We start from the raw sequence: 23,630 nt of genomic DNA, 5'->3' as shown, positions 1-23,630 counted from the left end.
AATATGTCATCAAAGTCCTATTGCCACGTGTCTGAAACCCTGTAAAAGGGACTCCTTACAGGTTTCAGTCACCATAAAAATCAACTTCAGACCAATAAAACTGATCCTTGAAAGTAAAATTACACAAACTCATACACTGTAACAGCAGATAAAGGCTTTCACAACAAGGAACTGTTACCTTAGTAACAATTAGTAACCAAGACCATTATCTAATACATCCACAGCTATAACACCTGTGAACCTACTAGACCTAAGATACCCTCAAGATTTCAGTTTTCAAAACCTGTAATTGGAGCAGTCAACTTCACTGTGAGGGATACTGATATTTCATGGCAACCTCTCTACTTTCAGTAAACAGCTGATTATTCCATTCTCCTTTAATATTGGTTATTTTTGGTGACTGCAACCTTCTGACATTTGTTTTTTTTTTTTCCTGACATGACTTATTTACTACTCAGAAAGTATTTCTTTTACCAGCATAGCACAAAAAAGTTATTTTGTAAGTCACAGCTTAATGACTTTATTCAGTACTGCTTTCACCAGTGCTCTCTAATATTATAAGCATGTTTGGAAAAATCAACTGACAAAACTTACCATCAAAAACCACATTGAGAAGTGACATAAACCACCACAGTCAGGGAGTCAAACCATGGTACAAGGTAAGTGTTAACTTCCACTAGCTTGATTCCAAGTCACTCAACTCCCTTCTGATCAATTTTTAAAAAGCTTGATCTAAAGTTTTGGTTACAAAGGCAAAAAAAAATGCTAGAGTAGCATTTACAAAGATATACCTTAGAGTAAATCTTTCACTGTTCCTTAGCATAAACTAAAACCCATTTAGCCTCACCCTTCTCAATTACTTCAGAAGACTGAGACTGATCACTGAGCTACAGAGAAATCTCTTCTTCTTAGGAGGAGCCAGAAGTGTGTCTGACTTTTAGATTAATAATTTAGCCAAAATTAATTTGGCCACACAATTATTTCAAGCACTTTACACCTTGAAAAACATTAATATTTTACAGTAATTCTTTCCAGAGAGTCTCAAAGAAACTTTCTAGTAGAAAAAACATTTCTCTAAATAGTAAGTCCAGAGCTTTCAGGAAGCATGACTGTACTTCTTGGCTTAAATAGCTCAAGTGTTTGAAACTAAACTGAGAATGATCTATGACTATGTACTATGATTACAGCTGTGGTTTTAAACAACCAAATGAAATGACCACACAGTTTCTCATCCTCATTTACACTTCTCAAAGAAGAACTGACAGGAATTGACAGTTTAATCATGACAGCAGCAGCATTCCATGAAATGTGAAACGTACCCACCCACAAGAAGTTCAATATCCTTCCTGGACAAATGACATAGGAACTTCAGCAGGATCACAAGAAAAAAAAAAACAAAACAAAACAAAGCCCAAAAAAAACCTCAACAACAACAAAAAACACCCTTCCTAAAGGCTAAGCTACCAGAAATTATTTTAAGCAGTGGTGTTAAAAGACCACAAGATTGACACAACACAACCTATTGCACAACATACTGTGTAGAGAACAGCTTGTCTTCTCAGCTGGTGTGCATATAACTTTTTGCAAACACTGTGTGCACCTCACTGTCCACAAGACAAGAGTCCACTGTCTTGTGTGGGTCTTGCAGCTCAAGTCAAGAACTACTCAACTGCAAGAAAGGTGGGAGACCAGGCTAGTCGTAAAAAAGGCAATCTCAAATGTAAGTTTTTAGTCCAGGAGAAATGAGAATGCCAAGACATAAAATTAAAACAGGCTTAGAAAGGTGATTTAATGAGCTTTTAAAAAAATATATATGCAAAGACATTATATTGCAAATGACACAATGGCAAAGGAACGAGTTAAGGGAACAGATGTAGCTTCTTTGAAGCTACCTAATCTTTATGCTGTGAATTCTACATAATGAGATCACAGGTAGTGAACAGGAACTTAAGAAAATCTGTAATAGATGTTATAATCATGAAAACAGAAAGAAACAGAAAACAGATGGATCTTGATATGACAAACACAGTACCATGGAAAACCAAATGCAAGGTAAGTTCCCCACAGGAACAATTTTTGGTTAGGAGTTATGAAATCTAAAAGAAGACTACATGTAACTCAAAGAAATCAGTGTTAATTGGGGGGAAAATGGCTGCTTTTACATAGACTTATATCCTACAAATACATATGCAACAGGCCATAAGAACGCCTGGACCTTCATTATGAATTAAAATATGATTTCTAGTTACACAGTAGTAACAACAGATTATGGGGAAAAAAAAAAAAAGCAGAAAGCAAAAGCATAATTTAAGTCATTAATTGTCAATTACAGAAAAAGAAAAAATGATGGAGAGGCCATAATGGCATGGATTCATAAAAAGACTTGTTAAAGGAGACTCTAGAATGACTTTTATTGAGAGGAAAAAAAATCAGAGGCCATATATCATTGTATGTTTGCAACCACATACCAGTCTGATTTTAAAGATCATATTCTATAGTCTCTGAGCAGAACAGATACTAGATTAAATAGAAACAAGTAGCTATCAAATATTCTCCCCTTCTTTTAATATTTACACATCACTGCTTATTGTTGTTGTCAAGAACAGGTAAGACTTTTTCATGAGCAACAATTTCGACTGCAACTTTTATTTTCCTCCTATATAATACATTACCCTCATGTATTTAGCACTCGTATTAGTAGTAAATCTTAATTAATCAAATTTACTAATTAAAATGCTCTAAATAATTACAACAGGTAAAAACCTCTCCATCCTCAAGTACTGCCTTTCTGCTTTTCTGGTAAAGCAGGTTACCCTTTCTTTAGAATTAATAAAAAGACAAAGCTTGGATTTTTCATGTCTATTTTGCAGGAATCCTCCCAAACAGTACTCTCAGTGTGGCTTTGGGTGCATCAATCACACAACCACAGAGCTCTCCCCAGATCTTAATCAATTTTGAGAAGGATTAATATCCCATGTTCCTTCTTCCTCCCAGGCAAGAGGCTTATGGTGAACCTTGGAGAAGATTAATGCTCTAACCACATTACCAGTCCTCCCTCAGTTTCTTCTGAATTACTGTTCAATATTCTTCAAGCAGGCATCATGAAAAACTACTTCAGTACAATACTGCAATACTTCTTTATCCAGTTTTCACACCTTGGTGCATCTAAAAATCACAACAGACTATTTACTTATCTTCTATCACATATGACAGATACATCAGTCCCCTGACATCCCAGAGAAGCACTCAATTAATTTTCACAGCCTAACACAGAGCCTATGGCTTTTGAACACTTAAAATCTTGAATAAAATTAACTGTGGATGTAAAGGTGAATCAGATTTAAGAATACTACCACCTATTTAATCTTTAAATAAATTTCCAAGTTTTTCATGAGAAAACAAATACTATCACTATAACCATTTGATAAGCAGGGAAGAACTGTCAAAAGTGGGGAACAAATAATAGTCTTCCCGAAAATAAATCTGCAAGCTAAAAATAGCACCTCCATTCCACCTGGATCCATGTTTAAAGGCAACTCCTCCCCTTCCTCCCACTTCCTCCAGTCCTGCAATACTACTAGGTGACACTAAGTATGGAATTTTATTTTCTCCTTGCAAATCAATTCATGATCACTTTCTCTACATAAACTTTCCAGTCCGTAGCTAAATATTAATAGTATTATAGACCTGCCTCCAGAATGAGCCAGTAAAGATCTAAATAACATATTTAAAGGCATATGCACTGCATATTAATACAATCTTCAGAATCAAATGGGTGAAGATTAAGCAGCACCAATAATTATTTACAAGTCTAAATAGGAGTAGTTTTTATAAAACCTTGGAATTAAAAAAAAGTAAAAAAAAAATAAAAAAAAAATCTTACTCCAGAGGGACTAAATATGTTCCATCATTGTATAGTACTTTTACCATACTGAAAGCCAAATTAAGAATCTAAGAGCAGAAAACAGGGCACAGACTAGAGAAACCAAATAAAACAGTGAGAAACATGAGACTGAGTTTATCACCTTTCACTTCCATTACCCTCAATAAAACATAAACACAAAGACTGCAGCAATTACTACAGCCCCCTCTTCATATCAAATTAATGTAAAGTACTTAGAAGCTATCAGTCTTGCTTACTTTTACAACCTCCTCTTAATGCTTCACAAAAAAACGTTTTAAAGCACTTTCAGTTTCAGCTGGTAAAACCAGAACCCTCACACTCTGTGAAGAGCACAATTGAAAACCTCCTACTCCTTAGCTGAATTCACATAGATATCCACTCTGCTCTATGACAGTCCTATGACTCACAGATACCTAATAACTCAAGGTCTTATTTACAAAGTCAGCTCTGTCAACAGGTGTGGGAGAGAAAAAGAGTCTCCTGAACTCAATCCTTGCCTTAAATCAGACAGTATGTCAAGGTCACATTATTTCACATTATTCAGGAGAACTCTCCCCCTCCTGACAGGCTAGGATGCCAAGGGTGAAACCAAAATCCCTGTTCTACATGCAACAATTAACACTTTTCTCTTAATTTTGCTGTACAGTATTAAATCTCAGCCATTTCAAGCGCTAGATATTCTTCTTGACTGCATTAAAGCTGTCACTGAAACAAATTTCATTACCAAGACAATAAACATATCACTATTCATTTTGTGTGAAGTGCTCCACATAACTATTCTGTTGCCAGCAACTGGAATCTTATACAATCCTTAGAAATACGAAAATAATTAATCCATGTAAATATAAAATTTGTAAAGAAAATGAGATCAGTATTAATACAGAAGCACAATCAGTCCAGCTACTAAAGGCATTGTGTCAGTGTCCTTAGCATGCAGCTGGTTTTTACTGCATGCACTCTTGGTATCTTACTGGCCATGATGCAGGGCTTTTCCCTATCAAAACAACACAGAAATAATCAAATGGGACTTCTGACCACTTTGCAAGTAAATATATGCAATAGGCAAGTAAAAGGCAGTGCTCAATAATAAGCAACCTGAATTTTGGGGAAAAGCTTAGTTTTATTAATTCCCTACCAGTTGTTTATACATAAAATATGGAACAGAAGCTTGGCAAGATGCTTTTAAAAATGATAGCGTTCATTTTCTACTTGAGTTAACAACGCTTCCAAAGTTACTTTTCTCATTTCAGGCTGAGGCAGACTGAGGACACTGAAAACAAGGCAGTGCAATAAGGCATGGTCCAAAGCAACCTGATCACTTTTGTTTTGCAAATGCTGCAAACATACACACCAAAAGGTGTCCTGCACTACAGTTTTGAAAGAAGCTCTGACAACGTTGAAGAAGCAAGCACATTTTAAAACTTATCTTGAAACTCTGAGACAAAGGTTTTGAAGAGTATATCATCACTAATACACCATTCTTACTGCCTTTTGAAGAAACTATTTCGTATTTTACATTGAGCTTTCCCTCTGACATTTTCCTTTGGTGTGCAAATCCAGCAACAATCTACTTACCACAGCAAGCTGTGTTCGTGATGCTACTGTATGAAACACTGCAGGCATCATAAGAGATTCTTCTACTTTCAATTCCATCTCATTCTCTGCTGAAAATGTGGTTTTGGGGATAGCTGGTGGACGTTCACACAAGATCATTTCTTTGTTGAATAAAAAAATTGGGTTGGTGTCCTACACACAAAAAGGAAACAAAGCCAAACACTGAGTAAAGGCAACTTACTGTTGAATCATCAATTATTTCCTCAAGTGGGTAACACATCTTGAGAACAAGTTAAAATCTACACTTAGAAGCTGAACACATAAATGCCTGTTTCTCAAGTCAAAGATATCCAGCAAACAACACACTTTGTAAACATACTTAAAAATCCCTTAGTAATAAATCTTTTTCTTCCCCTCTAAATGAAAGTTTAGGCTAAGAATGCAGCATGCACTTACTGTTCCAGCACTGTAGCTACACACTCTTCTGTCTGGTGCCATACACTCTCCACCATTGACAACCAGTACTTGGTGCTGAATGGCAATCTTATACTTGGTTTGAATTGCATGTTTCAGATCAGCCACACTGAAAAAAAAAATGGGAAGAGAAGATGATGCTATCAGATTACTTACGTCTCTAATTTTACATACTTCTCTAAGAAACAGGCGACTTGTCCGTGTCAAAGCAGAACATTTTTAAAAGAAATATTTTTATTCTGCACAATGACATATTTCTAAGTTTTGTGATGTGTTGCATTCTGAATATCCAGTTAATAAGCTATCAACTAAAAGAAAACAGCCTTTGCATTGCTGATAAGTCACCAGCAATATTTCTTCCAAGATCTGTTAGCATGCTGAAAGTCTGGATTAAGTCACACCAGGCATTTAGGATAACAGCTGTAAAAGACATATTGTGTTCCTTGAATTTATACTTTATGACCAAACAGTTGACTTGCTAAAGCTCTAGAAGTCAAGACTATCAACACTTCATTATTCACAACATAACCACAATTCCACCTAATAAACTCTGACTGATTTACTGTACGTGAAATACCATAAAGCACTTAACAATAACAGGAAATTTAATAATCGATATATATATATAACAAATTAATATAAACATCACAGACTTTAACACAGAAACAGTATATTAATAGACTATTTCTGGTTTTAATTCACCAGCCTCACACAGTTCCTTCTAGCTGATGACATCTCAACATTACAGCATATTATAAAGACAGTTCTAGTCTTTGTCATTAAGACACTTGTAAACAGCAAAGTAAACAAGAATTTATTAATCTGATACAGTTACTGACCCCAGCTAACATAACACACTGTGGCAGCACCTGTGCAAAGCTATAAAAAAGCTTCAGAGTATGAAGTGAACAATATAAGTATCAACAGTTTTGGTATAACTGGCAGGAAACAACAGTGTTACTATTACTTGAAAAAGATCATAAAGACCCATTATCTAAAATAACCATGATTCAGCATGACATCAAAAATTCATTACAAATCTCTCATGAGCACAAGCTCGTACTTGCTAGCTGTGTTACAATAACCATTCACCTCTCATCTCCATGGTCTTTAGGAAGATAACTTGCCCTGTCTCTGTACAAGGAGACAGGCAAAGAACCAAAGAAAGTTAATCTTACAAGAAAGAGCGAGTCTATACATACAGATATACAGAATAAGCAGGTACACTGTTCAACTGAAGAGTCTTTGATTTTGTGTGGCCCAGTTGTTAGAAAGCTTTCTCAAAGAACAATCCAACTGAGTAAAAAGTGGGCCTATAACAAATTATTAAGCTCTTGGCATGGCAGGTTTGATTTAGAAATGTAATGTCTAAATGTATCAGACAGCTTACAGAAGTGTGGGCACATCTGTAAAGGACTCTGTAGAAAAAGAATGGCTGAAACACTATTTCATGCTCAGTAACAGCCTGACTGTCAGATGGCTTTAGAGAAGAGCACACAAAAACAGTCTAAATAGTCTTTTTTCAGAAAATTACAAATAGGAGTTCAGGACAAAGGAAGCAATAAATTAGAAAAGAAATCCATGGCAGAAATCTTTCTGGTCCAGTTACTTACAACACATTCATCACTGACAGAATATGAAGACAGCAGGTGAGCTTGGCTCTTGCCAAGACACCTCCAAGGTGCCTTGCACATGAGAACAATGAAAAAGGATACAATACAAGCATCTCTAAAAAGCATCTATACATTTGCAAGATGCTTTTAGTATGCAGTGAAAAAAAATATGAAAAGTAAATCTGCTGGGACTCGACCACGATTCTCTAACACTGATCATGCTTCAGACAGTTGGGCATTCAGAAGTTCAGGGCTTATATATAAAATAATGAAAAATAGTTTGGAGCACAGAACCAATTTTTACCCATTCAGCCACGAGACAAAAACCTTCATGCCAATCCTTTAGCATCTAATCTAAAAACATTCCAGAGCACACATTTTCTTCATGATGAGTGTTCTTAAAAGAGAAAGAAAAACATGCAGAACTCCCTCTGTGATGTCAGACAGTGAAAAATAAGCCTCTTACAGAGAAAACCCAAATAAAAATACTATTCAAAAAACAGGGCACAAAATATCAGAAGTCATTCTGACATTTTTTTCAAGAAGCACCAAACACAACACCACACCCAGTGAGGAGCAGGTCAGCCTCTGCCACTGTCCCAGAAAGTAAATAACTTCTCTACTCTTTCACGGAATCACACAATCAACTGGCAAGGCACCGAAAATGCTAATCACAAAAAAAAAAAAAAAAAAAAAAAAAAAAAAAAAAACACCACCAAAATTCTCTCAAATATCAGAAAACCTAGAGGAAAACTACAATGACATACTAAAAAAAAAAACCAACCTAATCCTTATCTGTCAAACGCTTAGTATACAAAAGCACACACACTTTTTAATTTAAAACAAACAATACACAATTAATTTACTCTCTTACTTTTGTACAGCAAGTTCAGTATCAAATGTAAGGGTAGTTCCAGTGTTGACCAAAAATACATATAGCTTCATGATGATTTCTTTAGGTCTCTGAAGTTTATAACTTCCACTGCTAAAATCATTTAGAAACTGAAACAAAAATGTCAAGTGTTAGTTTCACAGGAGTTATGAAAAAGACACACACATGCTTTCAAAAATAGTCTTTCAAACATATAGCGTGTGAATATATCAGTGCTCACATTCCTACAGTTCTTTATTCACTACCAAAGACAGAGATGTTGTGTCTCTAGCCAGAAACATGGGCAAGGTAAGTCTGCATATACAGACAGTAAGAAGAACACATGAGAATATACACTGAGAAGAATAAAAGAAACTAAATTAGAAAAAAAAAAAAAGAAAATATGACATCCAATTGCAGAATCCATCATCCCAGATCATAACCTGGCTTTTCTCAATTATTAAATACCCTTTTAAAGCCACAGATACTAATTTTCAGACATCTTTTCTAGATTTCATGAACAGCAGCACAATCTAATACTTTCTCAACTTACAGCTACTAAGTCTATCTGCTCACTGCTATCCCTATCCATACTTTCTCCCTCAGAAACTGAAGGATTGGAAAAAAAAATTCTTCTGTTACCAGCATAACTAAATCTGTAGCTTCTTTCTTTGTTACTCATAGCAAACATGAAATATTCAAGCAAGAATGAGCAGGCCAACACACATTTTCTGTGCCCTACAAGTACCTGGCACCTTTGCACGTGTTTTTCCAGTGTGTGTGACAGATTGAAAAACTTTAACCTGCCTCATAAAACACTGAGATTTAATTTGAGGCTCTATCACTGAAGTACTTCATTCTTCTCCTTAGGAGCTAGGAAGCTTATGAGTAATTTCCACCACACTACTAAAGCTGCTGCAGAAATAAAGCACTGCAGTCACTAATGACCTGAGATTTTTATGTGGAAGGAATTACAAAAAGTTAAGCTGTAAGTTTTAGCCAATAAGCAATATTTTTATATCATTATAAAAATGACTTTTTGGATTAAATTACTACACAGGTAATATAAGTCATCCCTTTTCCCTTGAAATATTAATAGGATACACATACAGGGTACACACAGCTAATCATATGACACAAAAATTAGCCTGAATTTGCATAAAAAAATTGACAAACCACAGAGAAAAATAACAAATATGCCATTAATATGAAGGAGGGGGGAGAGGTTTTGTCAGAGTATTTATTCCAGAAAGTCATAAGAGTTTGCTTACAAGACAGCAGCTATTCTCACACTTTGCAAGCATTAATTATAATCCTAGTTAAAACATGCATTTTCACAACAAGGCTTCAGAAACAGAAGCACATCAAATAAAAAAGGACCAGTTAAGTAATTTGATCCGAAGAGAGTTTTGTTGTCCTTACACCTTACACTCTACTGTACTCAGTGGCACCAGCTACACTTCTAATCAGAAAAAGAAGAACATACTCTATAAAGTAAGTTATTAGACAGGTAAAAACTGTTGAATACCAAGAACTATCTAGAAGTTCCTTTTTTTATTAATAAATTCTTTAGACCATGTTTCAGAATTGATCGTTCTCATGTACAGACCGTTTTTTCCAAAGGGTATTCCTGACTGTGATACAGGTAGAATTAGAAACAAACATTTTTAAACAAACACAAAAAGAAACTCTTTTCCATCTAAGCATAGTAAAAGGCTTGTACAGGACCTAGTTTTCATATGAACATTACTACCCAACCATAAAGCAGTATTTAAGACAGAATCTGTCCAAGACAAAGCAACATTTTAATCAAGCATTTATCCATCCATTTCATAACACTAAACCTTACTAAAACATAGAAAGAAGAAACATTATTAAGATCAACAATATTTATGACATATCTGCCATACATCAGGAGTCTCTAACTTTTTAACTTCAGACAAAGAAAGAATTACCTTCAGGCATTATACAGAGCTACCACCTTCTTCAAATTCAGGAGGAGAGTAACAGCACACATTTGTTTCACTTGATTTTTGGCAATAGAGTAGCATGGCTGTTCAAAGCCAGAGAAGATCTGCAAAGAAAATATTCAAAATGCAATTACTATTAAAATGTCAGGATTTTATGATCATAATTACATCTAATACAGAAATCAATGTATGTTAATGCCAGAAAAATAATTATGTGGTAGTAGTTTGGGGTTTTGTTAACTAACAATGCCATCCAGTCACAAGTCTGCCCAGATCTGCTACACATCTGAATACTTCTGCTCAATATTTTTGTTTAAAATAACTGTCAATCATACTTTTGAGTGTTTACAAGGAGAGAAATTTAGTTCACTATTAAGAACTGCTTGCTTTTTTATTAACTGAAATTAATTTTGGGAGCTGGTGCAGAATGCTGATACAGTGATACTGAGCAGAATAGAGAAAGTCTTAACAATGTAATTTATCTAAGAAAACCCAGCATTAAAAGGCATACATGCTACTGTTGTAGAATGAACAGTCTTATCCAGCAGTTGTCTCCCACAGATTCCTTCAGGAATTATTATCACCTTCCTTATCTGAAAGGTAACCAAAAAAGGTCTGAAAAAGCCATTCACCTACTTTCAAAAGATTTATTTATTCTATTTTTTTGAAAATAAACTGAAGATGTTACCACTCCCAGCAGCTCACCACTGCATCTTGGCCAGGGGCTTCCTCTCCCAGAACTGCTTTTTGAACTACAATGGAAACTACAACCAAAACGAGCCAGATCAGGAAAGGAGACCTTTTTAGGCTACCCTAGTTCATTTTAACTGTGTTCAGTTAAGTAGCAGTGCCAAAGGAGAAGGAGCCTTGGCAAAGAACATCATGAGCTGTTGGGCTCAAGGCAGTGAAGCAAGTGCACAAACTCCAAACTGCAAACAAACATTATTTCTATCATGTTAATGCCCTAGCAAGCTTTCTGAGAAGATGATCAGGCACTATAAAGGGTGATAATCCATTACTAAAAATAGGCTTGCTGAAGCCTGAAAACCATTAGAACACGTAAACCATTTTATACAACCTAGGCTACTACAGATAAACCAAAAGCACTCCATCCCACATTTGAAAACCTTAATAAAGGGCAAATTTATTTTATGGTCATGGAACAGAAGAATTATCTTCCTTTTGTCCACTCCCTCATCACTCCTATGCAAAATGCACACATGACATTTTATCAGAAGCAAAGGTACAGTAAAAGGGAAAGAACTAGTGTGTTTAAGTGCTACCATTAAAAAAATTGCAACTGAAGTGTCCTCCTCCCATTTAGCTATCAGCAGTCAGTTGCTGCACTTGAGCAAAATGAATTTATGAATACTTGCTTTAGGTCAAAGTAATTCACATTAACATGAAACTACTGAAATACTTCTGCCACAAACTAGGAACACAACACAATCTCCGGTTTTATTTTTTTACAACCACTAAGATAACAAAAAAAAAAATCCAAAAAAAACAAAAAAAAAAAAAAAAAACAAAAAACAAAAAACAAGTGCTCTTTCTTCACCCAGCATTTCATCAAACAATGCTGGAGAAAAGAATTACACTAATGCAATGTGGGAATGCAGGTAGAACACATTTGTATTAAATTGCTCAAAAAAAAAAAAAAAAAAAAAAAAAAAAAAAAAAAAAAAAAAAAAAAAAAAAAAAAAAGTAGAATTCACAAAATTCCATGGAATTCATCCACTCTCAAGGCTGCTACAAATTTCAGTGAACACTTCCAGGACAAGAAAAATGATGTAAAGCAAGGCTCCAGAGAATCCAGAGAATATATGCCTTAAACAGCAACCTCTCCTGCAGATTCACTGATAGCCCACAAAGACATGCTGCAGCTCTTCCTTCAGGAGGAACTATGCCAAGTGCCTCTCTCCAGCTGCCTGTTTTCACAACAGCAGAAGAAAATTAATTTTGAGAGCTCTCCCTAGTCTTGCATCTCTGGACAACATCTGCCTGTGTTCAAAGTTGCAGAGGGCATACATGAAAATCTACCACAGCTGACCAAGTTTCTTTTCTTTCAAAGGTCAGGTTCTTGCAGACTATTATAGGCAAGGTCTGCTACATATCACAAATGAACCTCCAAGTTTGTTTCCAATATTCCAGAATACTATCATCACCCAGCAGTAACACAAGTTCTTAACATAATCTTGGGGTGAAAGTCACACCATCAAGTTTCAACAGAATATATCCATACATATTTTGCTTGTCTTCTGTTTGTATTACCACAGCAGGCCATTAGGAGAGCATCAGGCTTTATTTATTTATTTTTAGCTTGAAACTCTTATGTAGTGTTACAAGTTTTAAGGCTTTTGGTGCTTCATTGAAGAAATTAATTTTGTTTTAATAGAGGTTCAACAACTACACAATTTGACAGCTACTGAAGACAGAGCTGCTAACTACATAATCAGACAAAATCACAAATGACTAATTCACCTAGATTATTTAAACTGTGTGACTTGCAGCATTAGAGTCAAGCTATCATATAAACTAGATCCTTCACACTATGGTATAAACTTCTGTATGACCAACTGCCATGAATTATCAGTAAGACCATTTAAAAAACAGCTGAACATTTGAAATTTTCTGGAACAGTTGCCAGATCAGACAGAATATGGTAGGCATGAATAAAAGAAAATAGGTAAGATGACAAAAATGTAAGAATGGCACAAAGCATAAGAAGTTTCCATAATTAATTGAAAATATGTATATTGCCACATTAGGTAATAAAACACCAAAACCAGTCATGAATATATGCTGGTTGTAACAGATTTCACAGCTCTACACTCTATTTACAATGCAATGCAGTTATTGCAATCTTTTCTAATACAAACTCTTCAACAACCAAATACTTCTGAAGTCAGTGTTGATCAATACTTTCAACACATGCTGTTTACAAGTATTGAGATGTATCTCAGTTCAGAATCTGCTCACTGTTACATCTCCAAAAGGAAATTAATGTCTGTTTAGAGACTCTTTCTGTCATTACAGCATAGGCATCACAGGTTTCACAGCACACTACAAGTAATCCTATGGAAACATTAACCACCCATTTTTGCCTTTAAATGGAGAATTCCTGCTTCTAATTATCCAATGCTGACTGTTCCATTGTTTCATGGTACAATGCCTTCCAACTTCACAAACTCAGCATTCAGAGCAGGACAAAGAAATCAACATTTATGCTATCTGGGTTTAATGGGACATTAATCAACTTCACTTTAGTCATTAAGTTCCCTCTGTATTATCTTAATTGTTCATGCTTATGCTTCTTCCCATACTTCCTTTATAATCTGGATTACAAACTAAACTAAGCAAACAGAGATAGTGATAAATTTTTCTTTAACACCATAAAATTTAAACTGAACTATGCAAAAGTAATCACTTTCCTTTAAACTCAGTGGTGTAAAATTCCATCCACAACAGCAACACACAAGCAGTATAAGGTAACTTGCTTTTTGTTCCTAGGGAAGTGTTGCTCCACATCTGTATACTTTCACCTGCCAGGTCAGACAGAACCAAGAGCCCCAAACTCTTTTTTCCCCCTGTATACAACTCCAGGTCAAAATGGGCTCAAGGCTGAAAGCAGACAGAACTAGCTGAATTACCTGAGGCATACAGTGCCTGCATTTCCACACTGCTATTACAAATTCACATATTTCTGTGTGATCACCATCTGTGTGCTGCTGATAAAGAATTTTCATTTCCCTTACTGCAGAAGTGCTGAGGCTACACTAGAGGTAACAGTGTCTCCTATATGAGTCATAAATGTTATTACCCCCATTGCCAGGGTCAGGAGCCTCACAGGACATCACCACTGAATTTCTGTCTGTGGAAAGGGCAATTCATGTGAGGCAAAGGCTGGCAAGTTTGTGACATGCTTAAAAAGAATCAAGTGCTATTCTTCAGTCAGTAAATATCTTATCTGGGTAACATCTCCCCTCAAGGCCAATATAACTTTAGTACCTCTCAAGCTGGAGTAAACTTTGGAGCACATTAGCATGTTATTAAATTATGCTTCATTTCCATACCACAAATCTTAAGATTTGCCTACAGTTCCTGTGATTTAACCTTTCAGAACAGAATTTCCTGCTTCACCTTAAGCAACTCTATCACAGACCAGTGCAGAATGTACCTTACAATTAATTTTCTTTTCTTCAATAAACCTGCCTTCTACTTCTACTTCCTTTCTTTCCCAAGTGCCCTTCTCAAAAAATGCTCTCTTGCTCCAACTTGCAGACCCCAGCAAAACTGAAGCTAAAATTAATGCAACTAACACTTTTCTTAATGTCAGTTGTATGACCCTCTCTAAAAGCAGGCTTCAAGGATCTTTCTTCAATACTGCAACCTAATGCATCTAACCAGAAATACCTTAATTTTGCAGAACATTACTACTACGACCACCAGAAGAATAGAAAGAATGACCTCATTGTGAGGGCACACATTCTTTAGTAATGCTTTGTGCAACAGAGACGGCTATGTTTCTAAAACACAGTGCAAATGCACACCATTTCTGGATAGTCAACTGGTGAAAGGAAATATGCTTTAAAAGGCACTTAAAGGAAAAACTAAGACAAAAACCCAAAACCCTAAGATGTATGATGAATAAGTAGTAGATACTCCTGACCCAGCTGCAGACAAAAATTTAATTCTCCTACTCCCCCAAAAGAAATTTAACGAGAAGACCACATTTAATCACCGAGATAAATATTACTGAAGGTGGAGATCCTATCTCCCATTACCACCTCATACCAAAGCCTATAAACCTCATGTTCAAGCCACACTGTATTCTAAAAGAAAGGCTGTCAATCCCTGACATCTGTAAGGTGCCATCTGGAGCTCTATTTATATGTTGAGATGTGCATCAGGCACAGAGGCGGTTACTTAATTACAGCATCTCCAACAGTCACTGTGTTCTTAACAGCGCTCAAACTCACTGCTGGTCAGCAAAGCAGGTCTTTGCCACTCAACCCAAGAGCCAAGCTGCAATCCTGAAGAGCAACCAGGATACATTCCTAAACCCCTACTTCCCAATTCAATAAATAGGAATTTCAATTCAGTAATTCAGTATTTCATAGTCTAAGAAGCTTCTTCCCCCCTTTAAGATGAATCATTTTATATATTACTAACCTAATACTTCAGTTACACACGGCCATCATATTCAGAGTAGCTCCTACAGCTCTGAATTACATGGAAGCTCCTCATTCAGCTAAGGAAGTGCTGCAATGCCTTCAGAAGTCCTCAGCAACATCAAGGGTGAAAGAGCAGATCAAAAGCAAGAAAACACTGTACATTAAAGAGTGGCTTTGAAATTGGTGTGGCCCAAAACAATGCAGCTTCTCACAAGTTCAGACAAAACTTATTCTAGGAACTCTAGGAATGCAATAGTTCCAAACATGTACATGAGGCAACAAGCACATTATCAGGCACTGTGTCATGATTCCATATGGATGTGACTATAAAGCTTCAAATCTTTGTCTTTCAAATATTCAAATAACTGTTAGCATCTATTTACGCTGGTTTTCACTGATTTGAGGAGCTGCCAAAACAGTCTATATAATAGATCAGACAAAAGATCTACTCTTCCAATAGTAAGTACACTTTTATCCCATTTTTTTAAAACTTCACATCTCTTACACGATAGAAATCAAAACTTCTGTGCCTCAGACAACAGGTACAAGTCAGAAAACAAACCTAGGATTTCTGACAATCTTATTGCTAGGAAACAGCCCACAGCCTGTAGAAGTATCCCTTTTCTTTCTTTCCCTTTTTTGTTTTTAATTGATGGAAACAAGTCTCTCCACAGCTGTCTGCACCTTAGTTTTTGACAAAGTTAATTGAAGGCTTTGTCAGATTTTTCTTTTTTTAATGTATAATTTTGCCATTTCAAAGCATTTGTGGAGTACAAGCCTCCCTTTGCAAAGATTGGTACTCTCGGGTACATGGAGCTTCAGGTGGTTTTATTCCAGTTACTGACTGACTCCATAGTGGTGGGAAGGTTCTTCCTGTAGGTACATATTCTTTAAAATAATTTGCATGTAAAACCTTCCAGTGTCTGCAAACAGTTCTGCAAGAAACAGACAACAAAAATTCCATTGTTTTTTATACCCAACTCAGACAAGACAGCACCAACACTTCCACTAATGCTCTCTCTGATCAGCCAAGACCACAAACTCTGGCAACAGAAAGAGCACCAGACTTATGAATCCCTCTCCTCAGCCAGTTCTTCTGCTTCTATCCCTGCACCAACTTTCAGTGGTACAACTACCCATATTTCTGTGGACTAAACTGGATGACTGCTGTAACAAGTCAAAACCAGCACACTTCTCCAGGATACTGATAGCTCAAATCAGTTCCATGATCTGGCTCATTACATAACTCCACAAAATACACTTCAACTAAGGCTGGAAAGAGGCCAGTGAATACAGAGGATACTCAACATCAGAATCATCATTCAAGACAAGTGACAATTTTCTGAAGACATCAATCACATTTCTAACTGCCCGTGCCATCCTCAGTTACTAACAGAACACATCTTGGAAACCTAGTAAAAAATCCAAACCAGTATCCTCTTATAAAGCAGGCTAAGATAACTTAAAAATCTTCAATTACTACAGATGCAACCAACGACAGATTTTCTCAAAATACAGTCTAGGAGGCCATTTCCCCTCTTCTTCACTCTTCAGATACAATATATTAATACTACAACTTTTTTTTTCCTTTATATGGAAAAAAGAAAAATCTTGGCCAGAACTATTTAAAAGACAAAAATAAAGAACATAAGACTGATTAAATGGCATTTAACTTCACAGGAATGAAAACACTACAGATGGAAAAGAAAGTCAAAGACTGACAATAATGAAATGTAAGGGAAGTAAAGATCCTTGTGATTTAGTCTGACAGCCTACATAAAAGTCACAAGTTCTTCCTTCATTTCTATTCAGAAGCAATCAGATTTTTTAAAAGCATTAAAGTTTTCTGGTAATAAGGAAATCCTCTACTCTATTGGTAAACTCTTTAATTGGTTTGCAACTCTCAAACTTGTTTGGAAGACTTTGAATACTTTGAATACTTTTGAATCCTACAATAATTATAAAATTAGTATTCTAACTTTCATGATCTAAAGATAAAAAAGAGAAATTTGATAAATTCTAAATTTACTTATAACTCACATGCCACAAACCAATCTCCTCCTATTCATCAACCTTCTTTTATTGTCAGTGGTATCTGAAAGTAAATGACCATCAGCAAGATGCAGAGCTGATAGAACCCCCAGTCTCCCTAGGAATACATATTCAGGAATGTCTAGATCTTCTCAGATCAGTTTATTAACTCTTCTTGAATATCACATATTTACAAATCACCTTCGGATCTCTATTGGCAACAGCGTGAAAGAAAAGATACAGCAATGTGGTGAGAAACAAGAAAAGATGCAAGATAGTTTGCAGAATATTAAATTGTCTCTAATCTCAAGAAGGTGGTTTCTAATTTTCATGTGCCCTTCTGGAATATAAATCTTTGGTAGCTTATAACAGCTACAACGTGCACCAATAAATTCTTTTATGTAGTTTTGCCAACTTGAGAACTACACAACCACCAAAGAAACCCCAAGAAAACCACAGAAAAACACAACTTACAATGACTGAGGTATTACAACTCTATTCCTGCCTTACTGAACCCTGGTTGTGCTGTTTAGAGCATGTGAAAATGTTGTTACAATCAATTTTCTTTTTGAATTGTATAGGCATTTTACCACTAAGCCCTTAAAATAAAAAGGAAAGTTTACACACTACCCCTCCCCCCTTCATTCAGACAGAACTGAGAATTTTGAGTCATATTTTCAAACCATCCACTGGGTGAGAATCAAGCCTCTTTCAATCAGCAGACAACACAAGTACTTGTAAAGAATATTTTTAAATAGAGAAGTCAGCTTGAATTTACTAGTAGAACACTTACAATATAGCATAAGCACAATGTATTAGAAGACAGCTTCTAGTCCTGTTACACAATATATTCTTATGTAAGAATCTTCATCTGAATTTAATAAAAATACACACTGTGGAGGATGGAGGAAAAACTGTATCAATAAAAGCACCATTTTGTCAGTATGATCTGTTTATCCTAAGCCAACTACAATAAATAAGGGTCAAATTTTCACACTTTTGACGTACCAGCACAGCTACTTGGCACCAAAAAGCTCAAAGTTTAAGATAAACCACTGACACTGAAATACTGCCTGCAATACCAGGAAAAAACCACCATCCAAACGATAAAGAGAAAAAAAACTGCAGCTATAATTACAAAAGAGTATAACATGTTCAATCATAGAACTAAATCAAAATAGAATTTGGGAACTTAGAAACAGCAACCTCAAACATTCAAAAATCAGACCTCAGAGTGCAATTCTTACAGAATCTACATTTTTGCTTTGCTAAGGGTGGTATGACTTTTTGAATCCATGATGTAAGAAAAACTCTCCCTATAATTAGTTCTTCAATACTGCATTCTACCTCTAAAATACATATCATTTTCAATCTGTTCAAAATGAAAACAGCATACTGGCCTGTCAAACACATCTTCAAGAAAAATAATGAAGATTGATGTATCACACAAATACTAATTCCACCGAATTCCTCCAAATAAAAGCAACATGCAATCGAAATACTGAACATACTATTCCACTATGGCCACCACAGCTTCCCTACTCTCTTGAAAAATCAAAGATACTGTTTTAAAAGAAAGTCTTAAGAGGCAAGAAAACATGAGCTATTTTATGAAGAGAAAATAAATCCATGTTCTAGAGTCAGTTAAAAACCCATTAGAACATTACTTAAGCAGAGCTGCTCTCAAATATTCACACACATTCTTCTCATTGATCCCATAGCATTACACAGCAAGACAGATGCAGGACATTTGACTAGGACAACCAGTCAACAAAGCAGCTTTACATTTTACTTTCCATTAGCAAGTAATTAACAGGTCAGAAGGAAATTCATACAGCATTCAAACATGCCTTTTTTATACTTATTTGTGCTAATTCCTAGAAAACAGTCCACCATAGCTTATTTTCTAGATGCACAAACTACTAGAACTTTATATATAGCACACCATAATTGTTTTGCCTCGATGTGATAAAGACAGCAGGCCCAGCTGCAAAATCTGTTTCCAAAAGGAACTGTGAACATCTCTGATGGACATGAAAAGCTACACTGAGATGTTGCTTGAGCTGGTAGCTTGAGCTCAGACCCCTGCTGAACCACGGAACACAAACCTGAACCTGAACAACAAAAGGAAAATACACACCTGGAATGGACAGAAGACAAGTAAGAACTGCCCTGACAGCCCTGTCTCAATCTATGAAAGTAAATGTGGGATCAATAAATTTGTTTTGATATTTCTGTTGGCAACTTCCAACAACTGGCGTTGACATATTATTCATGTATTATTAACAATATAGTTATGCTTGAATCCTATCAGAAAACACCAAGTATATCCAGTTCCAACCCTGCTTACAAACAGAAAAGATAGAAAGAGCTGGTACATAGCTATGATGTTTTCCAACTTGCCTTTCAACTGAACTACATTAAAAAAACCTAAAATTTAAATTAAAACTAAATAAAGAGTGGATCTGCACTACAAATTAACTCACAAATAGACATAAAGTGACTTTCTCAGCAACCAGAGAATGTCAATTAGCTCAAAAAAATAATTGCTAGCAATTTCTTTATCACCATTAATCGTGCTATAGGCTTTCAAAACACCCAGTTCATGTGAGGATCTTTCAACTTGTACACCAAAATCATTAGTCTGGCAAATCAGCTACAGACACTCTGTAATTCTTACAATTGGATTAGTAATTTACATATTAATGATTTTTTTTTTTGTTTGGTATCACTGCATTCAATCACATCCTGCAGTATAATACAATATTATTATGTAAGTTGGCATCTTGTAATCAAGTGTTTGCTATGCAGTAAGACTGAAGAACAACTTTGCATCAGAATGCTAACTATTAATAGGCTCAATTAAAGTATTAAGGTATTTTTTTTGTCCCCTCCTCATCTTCAGAAACCGTTCGTATAATGTCATTGAGCTCTGGACCAACAATCAGGAGCACAACTTTCTTGAGCAATATTGCAAATGCAGAAGTGGACACGTGACTGCTTGGGCACTATCCAAATGACTGAAGTGGCTCGTGTAACAACTGGGTACACACACTACAGTTTTTCATTTTAACTTGTTTTCACTTTACCTGAACATGCTAATGAACCCATCCTGTGCAATTTAAGGCTCGAGACCCTCACACCACTCTAAGCCAGTCTTTCACAGAAAGTAACAGTTAGTTTAAAAGCAAATAAAGACTTAAGGACACACTGATAACAGACAGAAGGATTCTTTCCAGTGATTCCACTGTAACAGCCACTCTTATCAAAAACAAATCAACATGCACTACTCCCTTATCTCCAACACACACTCAGTCCCCTATTTAAACAAAATAACTGAAGTTCAGCTTAGAAATGATGTTTTCCACCTTAGTTTCTGCAAGGCTACATAACAGCTGTGTTCAGACAACATGCAGGGACACACCAGACACCACAAAAGACCTCAAAATAACCCTTGCCCTCTTCTCCAGAGCACAAGTCTGCTGCATACACTTCTAATTATAAATAGAGTAACCTGACATGAGGAGAGAGACAGCCCCTTTAATATGATCTCAGAAACTACTAACCCAAAACTGTGCTGAGCACAAGCCTAGAGCAACACAACTGCATCTAAGACAGATTACTATTTTACAATCTACACAACACACAGCTACTTGTACAGAGTGAACAACAATAACACACTTCCAAAGTGCAATTAGGCCTATCTTACAACAATCCACTATGCCAAAAGATCCCATTTGTATTTCCAGCTCTAAAACTGGCACAGTTGAAGTCCCTTACCATGTGTTCTTCACCAAGTATTTTTTCTTTACTACTCTCAACATAATAAAATAAAGCCATTTTGAGATCCAGACAGCATTCAGAGTAAGTACCAATAGATATATTGGTACTTACTCTAAATGCTGCCTGGAACTCAAAACTCTGCCTACTTTAATCTAAACTTAATGATGTTAGAATATCTAAATTTTGTCTTGTTAATATTTGCTTATTGGCACAAAAGTTTGTATTAGACCACAAGATAAGAGCAAGGTCATTTTTTCAATGTGTTTCATCTTTTAAAAATTTCCAAAGTTACTACATACTAAATATTCTTAACATTCACAACTTAAATATATCATAATAGTGCACATATTCATTATTATTATGTAGTACTTCCTTAATGTATGAGTGTGTATAGGAGAAGACAAGCAGCAATAGCTTTATACTAAGAGTATCAGTTTAGACTGAATATAAGGAAGAAGTTCCTTACTGTGAAGATGGTGAGACACTAGAACAGGTTGCCCAGAGAAGTTGTGGATGTCCCATCCCTGGAAGTGTTCAGGGACAGGCTGGATGGGTTTTGAGCTAAGAGGCATAGTGGAGGGTGTCCCTGCCCCTGGCAGAGTTGGAACTAGATGATCTTTAAGGTGCCTTCCAACCCAGACCATTCTATAATTCTATTTATAGTATTATTCCTCTCAGTACTTCTCAGTTGTATCAAATTCAACTGTCTGAAACATGTTTTTCCATTCTTGTTATTTCTCCAGCACTGCTCCTTTTACCCTACAGTTAAACACACCTCCAGAAACGTAAGTCCTTCCATAGACCAAACAGCACAATCTACTTTTGACACACACATATGTGAATACAAGGAAAAAAAAAAAACAAACCTCAACCTGCTCATTCTTTCCCATAAAGAAATAAAGGTGAAAGCTTAAAATTTGAACCACAAGAAATGGCTCATGGCCAGGACATACCTTGTAATTACTTCAGACAAAAACAAATGACACACGAGAAAAAAAGCTTTAGTTACATGAGGTCTAAACTAACATTTCTAGGTTTCTCAGGTCCAATCATGACTTTTTATTTCATATCTAGATGATTTTAAATAAGAAACATAAGAACTACCAAAGGTCAGCTCATTTAATTCTCCCAGCATTTATATTAGTATTTCTACCTTTGGATCACTAGCACCCAGTACTTTTGGGGGTGAGAGAGAAAGAAAAGCGAGCATTAATCCACAGAACTGCCTGAAAGTCTACTAAAGAAGAGCAAGGAGAAACCGAAGGGAAAATTCATGACAGGACACATGCTTCCTCGGGAACAGGACCAAGTAAACAAGCGAGGGAGAGGCAGAACAACGTTTGTAAACACACAAGGCTTCTGCACGGCGCTCGCCCGACCCCGCCGAGGGCGAGCACGGAGGCGCTGCCAGGCTGAGTCATTGCTCGTAGTAACTTCACTGCGAATCCTCGCCCCGGCAGCGGAGCCCCGGGCGGGCAGCGAGCACCTGGCCCGCCCAGCACTGCTCCCTCCGAGGGCCGGCAGCCACCGCCGCCCACAGCAGCCGCCCGGGACCGGCTCCAGCCGCGGGATCCCGCTCCTCCCCGAGCCCCGCTCGCCTCCTCCCGGCTCTTTGTCGCCCGCCCCACGGGCACAGCCCCGCGCCCGGCGCCGGGACCGCCGCCCCTCGCCAAGGCCGCCCTCCCGGTACCGGAATCCCCGCCTTCCCCGCGGCTGGGAGGGGCTGAGCGGGGCGCCGCGGGCAGCCCGCACGGCCCCGGCGGCGCTCGGCACTCACCCCCGGCTCCCGCGCGGGCAGCGCCGCTCATCCCGCGGCGGTGGCGGCGCGTCCCCCCCGCGCCGCGCGGCCGGGCCCGGCGGCTCCGCGGGGGCGCGCAGCGCTTCGGCGGGGCCCGCGGCCGAGCGGGGAGAGGCGGCGGGCCGGGAAAGGCGGCTCGGCGGGGCGGGCCGGGGGTCCGCGGGGACCGAGGGAGCCCTGCCTGGGGCGGCCGCCGCCGCCGGTGTTTGTTGTTGTCGTCAGCCGCTTCCGGCGCGAGGGCTGCCGGGAGGGGGCGGCCCGCGGGAGGGACCGCGCGGCGGAAGCGGCGGCGGCTCTGCGGGGCCGGGCGGGCGCAATCCGGGAGCGCTGTGGGACCGGCGGCCCGAGCTCCTGAGCTCCTGAGCTCCTGCGGGTGCGGCCCTCTGTGCCACGGCACGGCACCCTCCGCTGGGCCGGGCTGCTAGAGCGCCATCCGCCCTCAGTACTTCCCGGGTGTG

General features: G+C 37.6%; 1 protein-coding gene across 3 annotated transcripts in view; it reads right to left on the bottom strand.

The window, feature by feature from the left end:
* Positions 1-23,321, bottom strand: part of RB1CC1 (RB1 inducible coiled-coil 1) — a 65,120-nt gene extending 41,799 nt beyond the window's left edge. For 2 of the 3 annotated variants that reach the window (XM_056483998.1, XM_056484000.1), the window contains exons 1-5: positions 23,152-23,321; positions 10,372-10,490; positions 8,420-8,547; positions 5,915-6,041; positions 5,480-5,650 (exon numbers count right to left, since the gene is read on the bottom strand). In XM_056483998.1, coding sequence (XP_056339973.1) covers positions 5,480-5,650; positions 5,915-6,041; positions 8,420-8,490 — 369 coding nt within the window. In that variant the 5' untranslated portion in view covers positions 8,491-8,547; positions 10,372-10,490; positions 23,152-23,321. Of the gene's footprint in view, positions 1-5,479; positions 5,651-5,914; positions 6,042-8,419; positions 8,548-10,371; positions 10,491-10,897; positions 10,980-23,151 lie in introns of those variants that run through there. The other variant, XM_056483999.1, reaches the window with a different exon arrangement.
* Positions 23,322-23,630: the final 309 nt, after the last annotated feature.

The sequence above is a fragment of the Oenanthe melanoleuca genome, chromosome 2, assembly GCF_029582105.1.
Source record: "Oenanthe melanoleuca isolate GR-GAL-2019-014 chromosome 2, OMel1.0, whole genome shotgun sequence".
Lineage (NCBI taxonomy): Eukaryota > Metazoa > Chordata > Aves > Passeriformes > Muscicapidae > Oenanthe > Oenanthe melanoleuca.
Note: the sequence above shows the minus strand (reverse complement) of the source record. Positions and strands in the feature narration are given on the sequence as shown.